This window comes from Epinephelus lanceolatus, chromosome 6, assembly GCF_041903045.1.
Source record: "Epinephelus lanceolatus isolate andai-2023 chromosome 6, ASM4190304v1, whole genome shotgun sequence".
In the NCBI taxonomy this organism is placed as follows: Eukaryota; Metazoa; Chordata; class Actinopteri; order Perciformes; family Serranidae; genus Epinephelus; species Epinephelus lanceolatus.
In genome coordinates this window covers 19,046,538-19,062,925 of record NC_135739.1, presented here as the reverse complement: position 1 = coordinate 19,062,925, position 16,388 = coordinate 19,046,538, and the positions used below count along the sequence as shown (strand labels likewise).

General features: G+C 41.9%; 1 protein-coding gene across 2 annotated transcripts in view; it reads right to left on the bottom strand.

The window, feature by feature from the left end:
• The window catches only part of cep350 (centrosomal protein 350), a 40,082-nt gene that overhangs the window by 18,832 nt on the left and 4,862 nt on the right, over positions 1 to 16,388 (bottom strand). For both annotated transcript variants that reach the window (XM_033621313.2, XM_033621315.2), the window contains exons 6-18: positions 15,481 to 16,142; positions 15,256 to 15,369; positions 14,631 to 14,759; positions 12,712 to 12,831; positions 10,357 to 11,084; positions 10,082 to 10,200; positions 7,791 to 8,812; positions 7,436 to 7,577; positions 6,904 to 7,073; positions 6,566 to 6,752; positions 4,660 to 4,850; positions 661 to 824; positions 150 to 260 (exon numbers count right to left, since the gene is read on the bottom strand). In XM_033621313.2, coding sequence (XP_033477204.2) covers positions 150 to 260; positions 661 to 824; positions 4,660 to 4,850; positions 6,566 to 6,752; positions 6,904 to 7,073; positions 7,436 to 7,577; positions 7,791 to 8,812; positions 10,082 to 10,200; positions 10,357 to 11,084; positions 12,712 to 12,831; positions 14,631 to 14,759; positions 15,256 to 15,369; positions 15,481 to 16,142 — 3,859 coding nt within the window. The remainder of the gene's footprint in view (positions 1 to 149; positions 261 to 660; positions 825 to 4,659; positions 4,851 to 6,565; positions 6,753 to 6,903; positions 7,074 to 7,435; positions 7,578 to 7,790; positions 8,813 to 10,081; positions 10,201 to 10,356; positions 11,085 to 12,711; positions 12,832 to 14,630; positions 14,760 to 15,255; positions 15,370 to 15,480; positions 16,143 to 16,388) is intronic.

Here is a 16,388-nt window from a genome sequence, read left to right as displayed (position 1 = left end):
TATAGTTTTGATGCCTTCAGTGAGAATCTACAATGTAAATAGTCATGAAAATAAAGAAAACGCATTGAATGAGAAGGTGTGTCCAAACTTTTGGCCTGTACTGTATATAGTTGTGTGTATGCATGCATGTGTGTGTGCTGATGATGTACCCTGGCCACTCTCTGCCTGTTTTCCTCCAGCTGCAGCTGTGCCTCCAGTGCTTCCCTTTCAGCCTTGATCTTCAGCTCATAGAGTTCACGCGCATGACTCTGCTGCCTGGCCTGCAGGGTCAAAGGTCAGTGAGCAGGTCAATACAGGGCATCAATACAGGCATTAGTGAGGTAGTAAGTCACTCAAATGTATGGAGGCCAAAAAAGCTCTTTAAGTATTTGTCATGTAAATGTTATGCAGTGACAATAATTCATTTAAGTCCCCGATAAATACAATTATTGGGAATTACTTAATTATATGTAACTGACATTTGTATTGTACAGAAAAAAGCACAGTTTAGAGGATGTGCTGCCTTAAAATCATTAATAATAAGCTATATCCAAAATGTCAAATTGTCACCGTGTCAGCCAAAAACAAAATGATGGAAGCTGTGTGTAAATACATTACTTCAAAACACATGTGTCAGAGACTTTCCAGATTTTGGCCTTTAGTGACAAACCCCTTCTTTACCTTGAGCATCTGGGCCAATGACACACTCTCCTGCTGTGCCATCGACACACCCATCACCCTCTCCACGTCGCCCAGCTGTCGGACTGACTCCTCGATGGACTCCAGGTACTGAAGCTCTGCTGCCATGCGCTGCTGCAACACGGCAGGTGAATACTGTAGTTCACCTGGGAGAAAGGAAGGGCAGAAAGTGAGAAAGATTAATAAAAATAGATGTTGGTGGAGTGTGGCACTTAAGAAATAACTAGATTTAAAAATAAGTCGCAACTTTTACCCTTAGCTGAAGTTGTGGCTTCAGCTAAGGGTAAGACCTGGTACACTCTGACTGGAAAGCTTTTTTTTTTTTTTTTTGGTCATTTACTTTTTATTGAGTTTTCATTTAAGGTATTCATACAAATGAAAAGAGACACACCCCAACAAGGAGGGGGAGAACACAATAAACTAAACAACATAAGAACAAACATCCCGGGGAGGATCTGGAGGGTCTGAGTTTTGTATATCTGGCATTGTACTTAAATATTCGTGTGCACTTATATCTTTTATTTCTTAGAATTACATTTTATATTCTCAAGTCTACATTCAAGAGAGAGAGAGGGGGAAGGAACAGCAAAATGGAATTAAAATGAATTTACATATTCACAAACACTCTTTGCATAGATATATTATACAAAGTCAGGCCTTATAGTTGACACATGAGCAAGCCATTTGAACCAATATTCTTCAAAGATATCTACTTGATTTCTTAGTTTGAATGTAATTCTTTCCATTGTGTATATGTTATAAACTATATCAATCCACTCATTCATAGTTGACACTTCCGTTTTCAGCCACTTTTTAGTTAAGGCTTTTTTACAGGCAACCAATAACACTCGAATCAGATAGTTATCTGGCTTTGCCCAGCAAAGTTCTTCTAGATCACCAAGGTACATGGTTTTGAAATTGAGTTTGACCTTCTTCTTAAAGGCTGCTTCCAAGACACCATGGACAGCTCTCCAAAATGGAGCCACAGAGGGGCAATTCCCAAAAATATGAAAGTGGTTAGCTACTACATTGCCACATGATCTCCAGCAAGCTGTCTGATTAGAATACCCAGTCTTTTGCGCTGGAGTAGAAAAGAAACGAGACATGTTCTTCCAACTAAATTCTCTCCAGAAGAGAGAACTTGTCGTTTGCCATCGCTGTTTGCAGATCCTGTTCCATTCTTCCTGTGTTATTGTAATATTGCCCTCTGCTTGCCATCTTGCTTTGACAGCCAAAGTATTGTCTCCTTTAAGATTTTGTAAAGCTACATATAATTTAGATATTATTTTTTGATATTTGGCATCTCTATAGGCCTTCTGAAAAATGTCAAGTATTTCATGTCCCATTTGAATTTGGTTATCCTTTAGAAATTTCTTTCCAATAAAGTCTCTGATTTGTAGATATCTGAAATGGTCCTGATTTTGAAGCTTGAAATTGTCTTTCAGGTCCTGGAAGCTTGAAACCTCACCCTGATTTAGAAGTGTACAATACACAGTAAGCCCATTTTCTGTCTAGCATTTGAATCTGGTATCATATGTGCCCGGTCTAAAGACTGGGTCGTAAGCAAACCATTTAAAAATTTCAACCCTGCCTTTCAATTGGTGCCTGCTTATTATACTATTCCATGTTTTTAAAACACTCGTTATCCAGGGATTATTGGGATCTGTAAGATGGTTGGCTGCTAATGAAGGATCTCCGACTAACATATTGACTGGTATTCCTCTGCCCATTGAAGTTTCTATTTCTTTCCATCTTGAACTATAGCTGGGTTTACACCACCCGATTAGTGGTCGAATTTGAGCTGCTCTATAATAGTCCTTTAAACATGGGAGGGCCAACCCTCCCCTCTCCCCTGCTAATTGCAAACTTTTAAATTTTACTCTAGGTTTCTTCCCTGCCCAAACAAATCTGGAGATGACTTTATCCCATTCCTGAAAATACTGCTCTGGCTTTCCAATAGGTACTGATTGAAATAAGTATAAAAATCTTGGTAAGATATTCGTCTTTACTACCTCTATACGAGAACTAATACTTACATAAGGAATTAAATTCCAGCGATTAACATCTGCTATAATTTCCTTTTTGAGGGGGCCGTAGTTGATTTCTTCTAATTTGGATATGTCTGTAGGCAAGTTAATTCCCAAATATTTTACAATTTTCTTATCCCAATCCATTCGATACCTAGAGCGAAGATACTGGGGGGGGTTGTAGCCCATCCTAAGAATCTGTGTTTTTTGCTCATTCAGTTTATAGCCCAAATATGATCCAAATTCAGTGAGTACCGACATCAACTCAGGAAGAGACTCTGTTGGACTGGAAAGATATACAATAATATCGTCTGCAAAAAGGGCCAATTTTTGTTCCCCCGCTGCCATTTCTATGCCTTTTATATTCTTGTTCTGTCTAATCCATTGCGCCAGTGATTCTATAAAAATTGCAAATAAAAGAGGACTCAATGGGCATCCTTGTCTTGTGGATCTCTCCAATGCAAAAGAATCGGTGAGCTCGCCATTAATTTTCAGTCTAGCTGATGGTCGATTGTATAGAGCTTCTATCGTCTTAATAATACGCTCATTAAACCCTAGTTTTTCCATGACTTTAAATAAAAATTTCCATCTAACCGAATCAAAAGCCTTTTCAGCATCTAAACTTATTAGCATGGCCTGCAATTTCTTTTCTTTTATATGTCTAATTATTTGTAAAGATCTTCTGATATTGTCATGGGTCTGACGTGTCACCACAAATCCTGTTTGGTCCATGTTAATTATTTGGGGTAAAATATTTTCAAGTCTTTTAGCAATTATTGAAGTGAACAATTTGTAATCTAGATTAAGTATACTAATTGGCCTATAGTTTGCACAATCTAATTTATCTTTTCCTTCTTTCGGTATGACTGAAATAATCGCTTCTTTCCAAGAGGCTGGGGTTTCTCCTTTTGTCAAAACCCAGTTAAATGTGTTTAATAGAACTGGCGTCAGAACCTCTTTCAGACTCTTGTAGAACTCGGAGGTGAATCCATCCGGGCCCGGGGACTTATTAGTTTTCAATCTGGATATAGCTGAATATATTTCTATTTTCGTTATTTGTGAGATTAATAATTTGTTTTGATCCTCTGTAAGGACCGGCAAATTCAATGATTCAAGCAGTGACTCCATTTTTTTATCATTTTCAACCTGAGGTTGTGAATATAATTTTTCATAGTACTCCTTAAAACTATATTTTATTTCCTTCGTTTGGTGATGGATATTGTTTGTTTTTGAGTCTCTTATTTTAAATATTGTGTTGTCTGCCTGCTGTTTTCGTAATTTATAGGCCAATAATTTTGTGTATTTACTACCTCCTTCATAATATTTTTGTTTGGTGTATAGTAGTTTCCTTTGAATTTCTTGTGCATATATTTCTTCAATCTGGTTCCTTGTTTTTGATATTTCCACTTTTATTTTAGGATCCATTGAATTCATGTGCTCAGATTCTATTTTTTTCAATTCAGTTTGAAGAGTGATAAGTTTTTCTGCCCTTTGTTTTTTAAGGAAAGATGTTATTGTGATCACCTTCCCCCTCAGTACAGCTTTACATGCATCCCAGAGCACTGGGGGAGACACCTCTCCATTGTCATTATGTTCTAGGTAGTCTGATACTTCTTTGGCGAGCTTTTCATTCATTTGTTTATTCAGGATACTAGAATTAAATCTCCATTGAGTAAGCTTCCTTATATTGCTTGTTGTTAATGACAGATATATTGGGCAGTGATCTGAAATTTCCATTGTACCAATATGACAATTTTGCACCCTGCTGGCATCCGTTCCAAAAATTAAAAAATAATCAATTCTTGAATATGTTGAGTGGGGGGGTGAAAAGAAAGTGAAGTCTTTAACTGATGGATTTAGGAATCTCCAAATGACTGGAAAGCTTTTTTATATATGACCCAGCTGAAATCACAAGTACTTAAAGCTCATGTGCATTCAAACCATTTTTATTTACCTGTGGTCTTGGTCTCTGCTCTACCACTGTGACCTGTGGTGCCTGGGTTTCCATTATTTGCCCCCAGAGAGCCACTTCTCACCAGCTCACTGGGAGAGTCTGCTCCTGGAGGAGAACCAGAGTATGGAGAGCCTGACAGAGAAGACTGTTTGGGCCTGGCTGCTGAGGACCTCTTACTGTCGAGTCCCAAACTAGAAATATATTTAGAAAAACAGAGACAGAAAAAAAGTTCAGGTAAGTAAAAAATAAAAAAATCATTAACTCTTATAAAACCAGGCATCTCATCTTAATTGGATTTGTTTGCAGCATTCAGGTTGATGGGTAATTGACTTATATCTAACACTCGTTAAGATGCTTTTAAAACCATACAGATTCTATACAACACAGTGTTTTGTTGTTTTGTTAAAACAAATTCTAAAATGAGTTTTTGAGTCATATATATGAAAAAGGGATGTTGCAAGCTTGCAGAGAGTGCTGACCATTTTGAATAGAAGGCCAGCTTAACTACATGATAAAGAAAGAGGGGGGCCCTTGTCCTGCAAAACCTAGGACTGACTGAGGCAGCATATCCCTACTGTGAGAGGCCCAGACTATGAATGGCTATATTGTGCTGCTCAGAGATGATCAGAGGCCAAGGACGATGTCTGCAGAGATCAGGATACACTCCCCCAAGAAGGAAAGCACACTGTGGCACCTTTTTTCTCGAAGGATAACAAACTGGCTCAATTCATAAGTCATAATGCAACAATAGTACTACAATCTCAATGCTTAAACAGTTAGCTATCATAACAGAAACTGATATAAATGCAATCTGCCAAAAGCTTACAGACCTCATTAAAAGCTATAGTGATGCATGTGCTGTCACGACAGAAAAGAAAACACTAATGACTATTAAGACACCACAAGTTAAAAAGCAACCTACTTTGTAAATGCTGCAAAGTAGGCTACAATCCTGTCTGAATGTCTTGCCTTTATCGTGTAAGGCACACAGGTTCCACAGAGTGGCAGGAATCTGTCACCTGGGCTTTGGAGTATCATTAACAGGCTCTAATGTCACTACTGGGCACTCAGATTAAAAGAAAAAAAAACCCTCTCTCCTTTCCTTTGGCAGCAGGCCCAAGCTGTGGCGGAGCTGGCTGACCCAACCAACAACCCTGCAGGCCCCCAAAACAAAATAACCACTGTTTTCTGTCTCGGGTCGAACTGCAGCCTCCTCCTGTTGCTGGGCACTAAATGGCTGCTTAAGCCCTCAAGTCTTCAACAGAAACAGCAAGCCACAAGACTGTTTAGACTGGCAGCCTTAACTAGGGTTCTCTGAATGTAGTTTAGTAATTAGACATGCCCGGATAAATTAACCTCTTACTGATTATATACCAAGTGGAGGTTTCTGAGCGGTTGCAACAGCAACAACTGAGATGACCCAGTGCTGAAAAGATCCCATTCATGTCTAAGTGTACACAGATTTTTAAATGACATTTTAGTTCCACTTGGAAATACACATGGCTTTGCATTCTTACAATATTAATTTGTATCCAGTAAAAACAAAAGTACCCAAAGATAAAGAAACATCTATAACTTATATCTAAACCAGCATCAAAATATCCCCGTGTAAGCATATAGCACCACTGCTCTTCCCACAAAGCAATGTTTCACTGAAGGTTACAGAAAACCAGGAAGGAAGGAAATACCAGAGACAGTTGGATGTATAGGTAATTCAAACTTGTGGGAAAACAATTCACCATTCATTCACCTCTCTGCCGCTGCACAGTCTCTTTAGTTTTATATCTTAGAGTTGCTTTTAACTGAAAACACTCAGTGAAACATTGCAGGTGAAAAGACTGACAGCAGTAGACAAAACCAAAACCAACAAACGTCCCTTTTAATGTAGAGAGACAGTGATCGTTACCTTTGGTGAGAAAGCCCTGATGTTTCCCCTGTGGTGTCATTAGAGTGGACACTCTTGGCCTGGCTGTGGGCAGAGCTTTTGTCTGAAGCTCTCTTCCTGGAGTCAGAGGATAACTCCTCAGAGGGAGGTGAGCAGGAGCTCCTTTGCTCTTCCACCAGAGTAGCATCACTCTGGTCTGATGCTGTGCCTGCAGAGCAGTGGAGTAGTTATATTGTGCAGCAATGTCGTTTGTTTATTGCAAAAACAAAACATTTGGCCATATTTTCTTTATAAAGAAATATAAGAAAATTAAAAATTCAGAGTTGTCCAAGAAATTCTGCAAAAGTATTCATTCTTACCTCTTCTTCTGCTAGAGTGCTTGGAGAAGGGTGAGGAGCCAGATGTTGAACCAGAGGAAAGATGAGGTGAGTGAATAGATGAGTGAAAGGATGAATGGTGGGAGTTTATGCCTCCTGTGCTTTTGTCATAAGGAGACCTTCTCATCAGCTCCTCAAAGTGACTGTTCACACTGATTAAGAAAGAAGAGATGTACGATAAATCACTCTAAAATAAAATTCAGGAATTTGACACAACACAAAAAATTACATTAACATTACTTTTTTTTTTTTTTACTTTAAAAATGACTCAAAACAATTAAGCGATTATCAAATCAGTTGGCAATTAATTAAGTATTTGACAACTAATGGGTTAATTGATTAATCGTTGCAGCTCTACTGTTTATTCTAAGAAACCTGAAAGGAAAAATCTATGAACTCAGGAACTCAGGGGGAGATTGCTGTCTGACAGGACTGCATGCGCCTTCTATTTGTGTGACATGAATGCCATCCAGTGGTCACTTTAAAAAGTGACATCCACTTTTTTTTCTCTTACCTGCGTGAATTTGTGCCTCTCTTTAACTGGCTACTGGCTCCGCTGCTATGTGACGACACAAAGTCATCTTCATAGACGGCTGCGTCTACAGGGCCATTTCCAGAGTGCAAAGAATGGCCCGAGGGAGAGTTCCTCTCACTCGCTACAGGACAACGGAGGAGAAATATTTATCATCTAGCACAAACACCACAGTTTTACTATGACAAATACTCTGTGAAGCTGTGTCTGTGGTTTACCCATAGACAGTAACAACACCACTCTTACTATTTCTCATCAGACGCATATTTTTTCTCATAACCTACATCTAATATGGAAAACTTAACAGTAGTGCAAAGGTACTCATATGTGAACTAACCTTTAACGTGGTCGTGAAGGTTCTTAGTAAAAATGTTGATTACGCTTAGAGGGCTTCCTTTGTTCAGCTCCTCCCAGGCTGCTTTGCTGCCATCTTGCTGTGCAAAAGGTGAGCTGAGGGCCGAGCACCTTGCTGCCTCCCTCTGGAACTCTGACAAGCGCTGATAATCCCTTCTTTGACCTGCACAGTATTCCACTGCCTCCAGGCGATCTGCCAGTCTAGGTACATGATTCTTGGAGGGGTGAGGCAGGATGGCCTCATCCTCAGAAAAACTCCCTTCACTCAGAAGAGGACCCTCACTGATGGAACCAGCACTTGAGTCATGGAGATCTGTCCGATTCTTATCCTGGTCCTCCATCAATCCATATCCTCTCCTTTGTTCCATTCTATCTGTTCTCTCTACCTTTTCCAAGCCGTTGACGAGGCCCCTCCTGTTGAGAATGGGCCCTGTTACATCAGCAGAAGTTGTTTGTGGATTGTTAAAATTGCAGTGTGTACTCTTCTTCTCTTTCTGTCCCCTGAGGGCGTGTAGATTGCCTACTCCTGGAAGCGCTGTGCCATTGTATGAACTATGACCTGTGCTAGTCAAAATCCTCTGGATCCTCAACGCTACATCTTCATTTTCTGTGGCAGCTGCATTTGCCCAGCATCCATCATCAAGATTAACTTGAGAGGGCCTGATAGTATCAACATCCATTGAAGTTTCTGTACCAAAGTTGATCCCCTCTCCAGCAAGCTTCCTTGCCTCACTCTCTATACGGTTGGAGAGGGACACGGCTGTGGCCTTGATGGCCTCAATGCGGGACATCTTGGACCTCGGCCTGTTGCAAGGTGATGTGGCTGGCCGCTGGGTGTGCTTGACATCACTAGTTGCTGCTGCAGTCTCCAGCCTGAGAAGCTGAGAGAGGAGACGATCACCAAAAGGGGCTAGCGCACTGCTGCTCGGACCAGTCGCAGGTCGAACAGCTGGGCTCAGACGGTCAGGCTGAAGCAAAGAGGAAACTCCAACATCCAGATCATTCCTGCAATAAAGGGAGCAACAAAGAATGAAGAAGTTAAGAGAGACAAAAAGGTGTCTACAGCTTGCTTGAAAACAGAGATCAAATTGAACATATGTAAGTGTATTTATCATGCTTGCAACTGAAGAAAAAGCAAATGAGAGAACTTTCATTGTGAGTACCCAGAATTAATTTTCACTTGATATTTGTGCCTTCTCTCAATCCTGTAAAAACACTTTTATTTATGCAGCATTAGCCCCTTTAACTCTGTCTTTACACTGTCGCACCATTATCCCGCCCCACTGCTCTGTATAAAAGGTACAATTCCAGAAATAGGTGACAGAAATGTGTCACCTTTAAGCCGACAGCAGAGGCACTAACAGCCCCAAATTGACGTCTTTGTAAAGGGGATAGGCGGCAGGACGGGACCAAGGATGGGATGGGTGTGACATTTTGACAACGTGCTATGTGTGACCCACTGCCGGGAGATTTAAATCACAGCCAATAACAGTTAGCAGCTAACTCAAAGAAGAACAGCAACCAAAAATGTCCGCAAACTGGGGAGACAATGAGGTCAGGGAGCTCCTAAAGTTACCCTCCAAGCAAAGGACGAGATCAACTGCCATACAACAGCGACAGTAAATGATTGCTTATAAAGTGCACTAGAGGCTGACACTTTTATGTTACACGTCTGACAGTTGTAAATTGTAAAGGTGGAACTTAAAGGGTCTTCGTTGAGCCTCTGTAGCTGGATCTCTAACTAAAAAGGGCTATAGCTTTAGCATAAATGTATTCATCAGCCTGATTTTTTAACTGTTAATGGTACAGAACATAATGAAAAGATAAGAACATACACTTTAACTGGACGGAAAACTATGAATCAGAATTACAACAATCACTGAATAAACAGAGAAAGATGATTATTACATCTGTTTACACACCCTCATCTTAATTTCCAGTCAATTATCTGAGATGTTCTTTCATGCATCTAAAAAAGGAGCAGTGACTGTAAAAGCGCGCTTGTTTAATTTTGTACTAAAACGCAGAGCAATAAGGCTTTGGGGGCACTTGCAAGGGGAGTTCATAAAAACAAACCATCTGGGAACAAACAGCTTCTCTGTTTGGTAAAGTCAGGTGATTTCCGAGAATTTATCACCCACACATTATTTCCAGTAGATAGCAGAATAAGTGTACTGTGCAGAGAATTGTTTGTTGTTTATCTGGGTCAGTAAATCTGAGTGTTTGTTATTCTGGAGAGTGACAGAGGTGAGCCGGTAGTGTGCATGTGTGTACCTGGATAAAGGAGGAGGTGGCCGTTCATTTAAAGACATATCACTGCTCGAGGGGCTCTGTGGTACCTCCAGTCTTTTGTTCTCTTTGTCCGACTCTCCTGAGGGCTGGTACATCGGCCTCTGTGGAAGAACATAAGTTGAAACATATTTTAAAAGTCTTTTTTCCCATTACATATGTGATAATTTCATTAATTTATTTCACTTGGATACTCATTCTACACAATACAGCTTCCATATATAACTAAGCTGACCATGTTTCATGCGTATGTACAATACCATTTGAATAGCAGGAGCAGTAGGTTGCGTTTGTGTGGCCTCCTCGCCCAGCTGTGCCTCCTCCAGCAGCAGTTTGTTGTAGGTCTCCTGTAGTCTCTTTTGCACTGGGGCCACAGGTGCCTCGCTGGGAAGGGCCGCTGCTTTAGCCACTTCTCTTTGCTTCCTGTAGAGCTCCTGCAATCTTTGATTTCTCCTCTCTGCCTCCTCCCTCAGTGCCCTCTTCTCTTCTGCTTGACGCCTCTTCCTCTCCTCTTGTTGCCTAGAAATGTACTGGCGAACAGTGTCTGCATCATAGTGTCGCTTCTTGTGCCCCGTGTCAGCAGCCTCTGATCGGTGTGTGGTGGGGCTGGCGCTTCGGCAGCCTCTTGAGGAGCTACCTGTTGCCGCAGCAGTTCCCCAAACAGAGACTGGAGTCCTTGTACATGACCCCGATCCCCCTCTCCCTCTCCTGCCACTGCTCCCACCCCGGGATCTTTGCCTGGCTCTCTCCTCCCTCTCAACTGATTTGCACTCCAGTTCAAGGTCATCAAGTATCCCCTGGATGTCTGCTGACAACAGGTCCGTGCTAACACCCACTGGGGCCTTCTCCCGATCTGCAGATGAGGGTGTGGATGTGGCTGTGGTGTGGCTTTTGGACTGAAATCCACTATGAGGTCTTTCTGTGCTGCTAGGGCGAGGCTGTGGGTTTGATTGTGAGCGTGGTTGTGAACTGGAACGGTGGCGGGAAGCTGGTGGACATTTACAGAAAGGCAAAATGTTACAGTTAGTAACTAGTAATGGACTTACTAACGTAAGCACAGACTTCATACTAGTGCCCCCTGCTAAACAGTTTCAGTGCCAGTGGTCAGATTGGATTTTTGTGTCCAGACATCACCAACTTATCTGCATGGGTAACAGCATAAGCGTCACTCTGGATCTGGCGCTGTCATTGTGTGATGTGTTCAAAGACAAATCCAATATAAGTGGCCAGGGAGTCCGGACCGTTACGCATCTATTGAAATCCGATTGGCATCGCATTTCAAACCACCTCCAAATGTGGTTTAGATCAGATTTGTAACAAGCGTATTTCATGTGTTTTCTGTCCAGACTTCCTAAAATCAATCTGGATGGAATCTGGATATGCCAAAAAACAATTTGAGCTGGCAGTCTGAACAAGGCCTAAGACCTCTAAGTGGACGCTTGCTGATAAAACACTAAAAATTTTAAATTCCCTTTCACTGTTCATATCTAATAAGAGGTATAGAGTGTGTGCAGTCTTTAAACTCCTTTCCTTCCTTCCTTTAAACTCTTTTCCTCTTTATCTATGACCAACATATTTAATAAACAGGTTTGTCACAGCTAACAAAACACTGGATGCTCTGACCAGTGACTGTAGCAGATTAAAAAAAAATACTCCAAAGCTAAAGCACTAGACACAGACAGAATGCGCATACTAAATGAGGCTCGGGGGTCAGGCTTGCCATGGCAACTCTAATCTCGGCCAAATTGAAAACTCCTATCTCGCTTTTACAGTATCTAATCCAGACAGTGTTTGTTCCAGAACATGGCTGCAGTGAGCTCCTCTCTGCCCCACTCTGCCTTTCCCCAGAGTGCATGCAGCCTGCACAGGGGGCAACCTCTGGAAATCAGGCCATGTCTAATTGTGCACCCAACCAGAACAGCCAGTCAATCTCAATTCCTTCCGGTCAGTGGTACCCAGTACAGATTCAGATAGCAAAGATAGAGATGGATGCAGATAGTGTGTGGGTAAGTGAGAGTGTGAGAGAGAGTCTAAGGCTGGCTGTGTGTACAGCAGCAGCCAAAGACTTTTTATTTATTGATATTCTTTGGCAGGCGCTGCTGCCAGTCTAACTGTGGGTCCCAGACATGCAAAACTAGAGATATTCATTTTACAACACCTTCGTGTTACATGGATATACTCCATTATATGTAATAGCACCAAGTGAAGAAATCCATGCTTAATTTTAAGTGAAAATGAAAGTACTGTAGCAACATTAGAAAACAGATAAAAGTAAAATGAGGAAACAACATGTCTGAGAGATGGGGGAGGGGGAAGGTAGATGGTCAGGAGGAAATCCTAATTCACACTTTGTCTTTTTCTACATGCCACTGGACATAAATAATGCAGAGAAAACATTTTTAACATCAAGCAGGCACATTTTGGGCAGCTATTTAAATGCTAGTGGAAAGCTAATCACCTTATGTCAAGATGAGCAAGACCATAGGAGAAATGATTAGATCAGAGACGACTGTTATCAGCAAGCTAGGTCGGCTGTTGGTATTATGAAATGTAATATAAGATAGGGGTGTAGTGGCATGTATAGAAGGGTAAGGGTTTGGGTCTCCAGGTCCCACCTGTTCTGCTCAGTCTGTCAGCTGTCTGTGGTCTGTCCTCCTCCCTGGGCACCTTGGGAACTGGACCCAGTACCATCTTTACCAGCTTTTGGCCCTCCCGCCATGATGCAGGGCTAATCACTGCAGTGACACAGAACATTACCACCTTAGATGCTGCCAGTGAAGAGCAATGCAATTCAATAGTGTTCATGTTGACCTCATGTAACATGAGGCATGTGCTAGCACATGGAGACATGCCAACACTGCAGCAGACTCACTTGAACTTAAAAATACACACATTATAGAAACGGAAGAGACACAAGAAAAGCATATGATAGACAGGGTGCATCACAATAGTAAGACCAATTTAATGGTCATTTAACCCAAACCTAATGATTGGAAGTAAGACATGAGACATGAGGGTCTCGGCTCAGTTTACTTTTTTCAAGTTACTGAAGTTGTTGTGTGGAAGAGGTGATGCAATTTAAGAACACGTTTTTGTAGTTTGCCCAAATTGCCCCCAAATACATTTGCCTCCTTACCCCCAGTAACTATCTGGCAGATAAATTTGTTTTTATTTCACCCAGCTATTCCTACCAATCTCTGCTGTTCAGTTTTCTGCCAGCAGCCCAGTACACTGAGTTTGCATAGAATCACATTTGTGGTGCTCAGAGCTTTGGAAAATTACATTGCAAAACCAGCAATGTCTCTCTACATGGACTAATCACTGGAGCTCTTTTCACTGTGACTGTATTCCACCAAAGAGCAGTTCCTGGTAATGAAGCTGTACATCCACTAACCAAGCAGCTGTTTGTACTGGATGGATGAGTGAACTGAACCTGGCCGCAGATTTCAGAGGGCTATTTATAGCGCTGTGCCAGCACGAAACAGAGACCAGCCAGACTTTAGAGACAGCACAAAAGTTGGAGGATCCCAAGCACAGAGTGAATGAGAGGCAGAGTGCAGGAGAAAGATATTTTTGCAGTTAGCTTTCAGGATATCTATCAGGATAAGTACTGTACTGCTACTACTTCAACTGTCTCTGCATTGACACTGAATCATTCACTGGGACGATCATGCCAAACTGACATTATAACGGTATCTTTCCTTGTGTCCAGGTCCACACAGACAGAAAGATGAAAATAGCCATCACTCGCATTTACATATGTGCCTTTGAAACCATCTTTGTGAATGGGGAGGGGGTACTTTTCTCAGCTGTTAGAGGTCTCCTATGCAATGGGTACAGCGGTATGATTCTTCTATGTGGGTGTTTGTATGTTACACAAACTGCATGTCAATCATACTGAACATTTCTACAGGGATTAGAATCTTAACACAGCTTTAGAAGCCAGCTATGTCTCTGGTTCATGTACTAGAACACACACAGGCTTGGTATGGAACAAGTGAGCAGATGGAAAGAGGACACTGAATATTATAGCCCGAGTGCTGGTTTCTACTGCCTGTTTAAGGAATTTAGTAACGTATTTTTACTATTATTATCTTTACCCACTGACTGCTTTTATTTGATGTTTAGCCTGCATGTCAGCACTGTATCAGACCGTACCACTCTCACTGTGTATACAATTGCTAAAACACATGCATTACGAATTAATTACTGAACTAACATCAGTGAGAGTCTGTGTGCAGAGCAAAATCTATGCAAAAATGAACAGGGGACTAAAGACAGATATTAAATATAGAATAAAGCAGACTTTTAAAGGCAGAGACACCGGAGTAGCAAATCCAGTTGATAAAAACCTTTTAAGCACATTGATAGTTCAACATTTGAGGCTCTTGGTTTCGGACCACATGCACTGACCCATGATAAAATCCTGTCAGACTGTTCCACATGCTTAGCTTCCCAACTGTCACTAATTAAAAATAGATCAGAGTGTGGGTTGGCCCTCTTACATTAAAAAAAAAAAAAAGGATTACTATACCTGGTTTTGCATTTAGTTCAGAGGAAGGGGCAGCTCTGTGCACCTTCCTAACTGGTTTGGGAGGCCTCCTCTCTCTGGACCTGTCTGCTCTCTGTTCCCTCTGCTGTTGATGTCTGGATCTAGTGCTCTCTGTACACAGATGACACACATAGAGAATAAGCCACAAACACCATAGACTGACAAACATTTCTAAATTGAATCAAAAGGTGTCAGCTGACTCAAAAACAAAGCCTGTGTCTGGAGAAATAAAATCTCTGATGTCATTAACCAAAGACTATGAGCATAATCCATGTTTGTTTATGCAAACATCCTCGATAGAAAACAGCTGCTACAATTAGTTTTTTTGGCGCCTCTGACAGATCAATACAACTCCAGGCCATGCATTGATGTGCAATGCAGTTTTTCAGGCAGCTCTCTATATTTAATACTAGAGGGCATCATAACCTGGATTAAAGCCCAGGAACATACAAGGACGCAAGCATGTCAGAGATCACCCATCACCTCAGTTCAGGATAACAGTAACAAGCAAAACCAAATAAAGTATCTTTATATCATTACCATATCAGAAAATATTGCAAACATGGAATGATAGCAACAAAAACAAATGTTTGTGTCCAAAGCATACCAGCAAATTGTCGTGACAGGTCTCTGTATATTTCCCTGCTGAGGTTGTGAAACTCCTCCTCCTTCCAAACTTTCCCATCAGGTGTGCGGATCTTTGTCTCAGTACTGTTAAAACCTGAGAGTAGAAGGATTGAAGAGCTAAGTTGTGGCATCCTGATTCCTTCACATATTATTATCGCTACATAACAAAAAGTCAAATAAATGACAAAGTACACATTTTGGATACCTCTGTATATTGGTGCAGGCGGTGCCGCTGCTACTTTCCGTATTTTGGCTGTGGGCATGTTGCTAGTACCAGAATTGCTATTTCCCACAGCTGCCATAACGGGCTGTTCCAGAAAACCCAGCAGCTTCTCTCTCTCCGCAGCCTCCTCCAAATGTTGTCTCTGCCTTCGAATACGCTCTTTGAGCTTCTCCAGCTTATCATCAGGCTGATGACGCCTTAGGTTCTCCAACCGCTGGGAAGCTGAGCCAGGGCTGGTTGAAGGAGTGCTCTCCCCTCTGCGTACGGAGCCTGGGGTTGTAGCTAGACATGGGTTCGACTCCTGGCCTTCCATGCCAACTTGTGCTTTTGGAGAGCTTTCCTCCTCAGCCCGCTCCAATGCAGGGACTCTTACACCTGTGAGTTGTGACTGGTTTTCAACAGTCCTCAGGGTGTCCAGGGCTGGCTGGTCATTGAGGTAGCGAACCTCGGTGCTCTCCAGAGCCGAGGAGTGTGTGCTGTCCAGGTCCCTGTCCGTCTGTTTGTCCCTGGTGTCTCTCTGGTAGACCAGCTGGCTGAGCAGCGGATCTGAGGGAGGTGGAGAGGATGGGTATGAAGACCCTGGCACTGACTGCAGGCTGTAGGCCTCCAGCTGAGAGGAGGGACGTGGTGGAGGGGTGGCCTCTCTGGAAAAAAAAGAGATTACATGGGATCAAGAAGGGGATCAAGATTTACTCTTAATTTACCACTCACTGAGGGTACAGAACAGTACATGTATGGGTGGTCAAAGGGTAAAAAGGGATGGAGTGACATATTCACTCAAGACATCACTTTAGTTCAGTGAGGATAGCTACTGTATTAAAAATGTACAACAATAATGATTCTGGTGCACTTCTACTGTGCTCACTGGCTGACATGATTGCAGAAAAAGA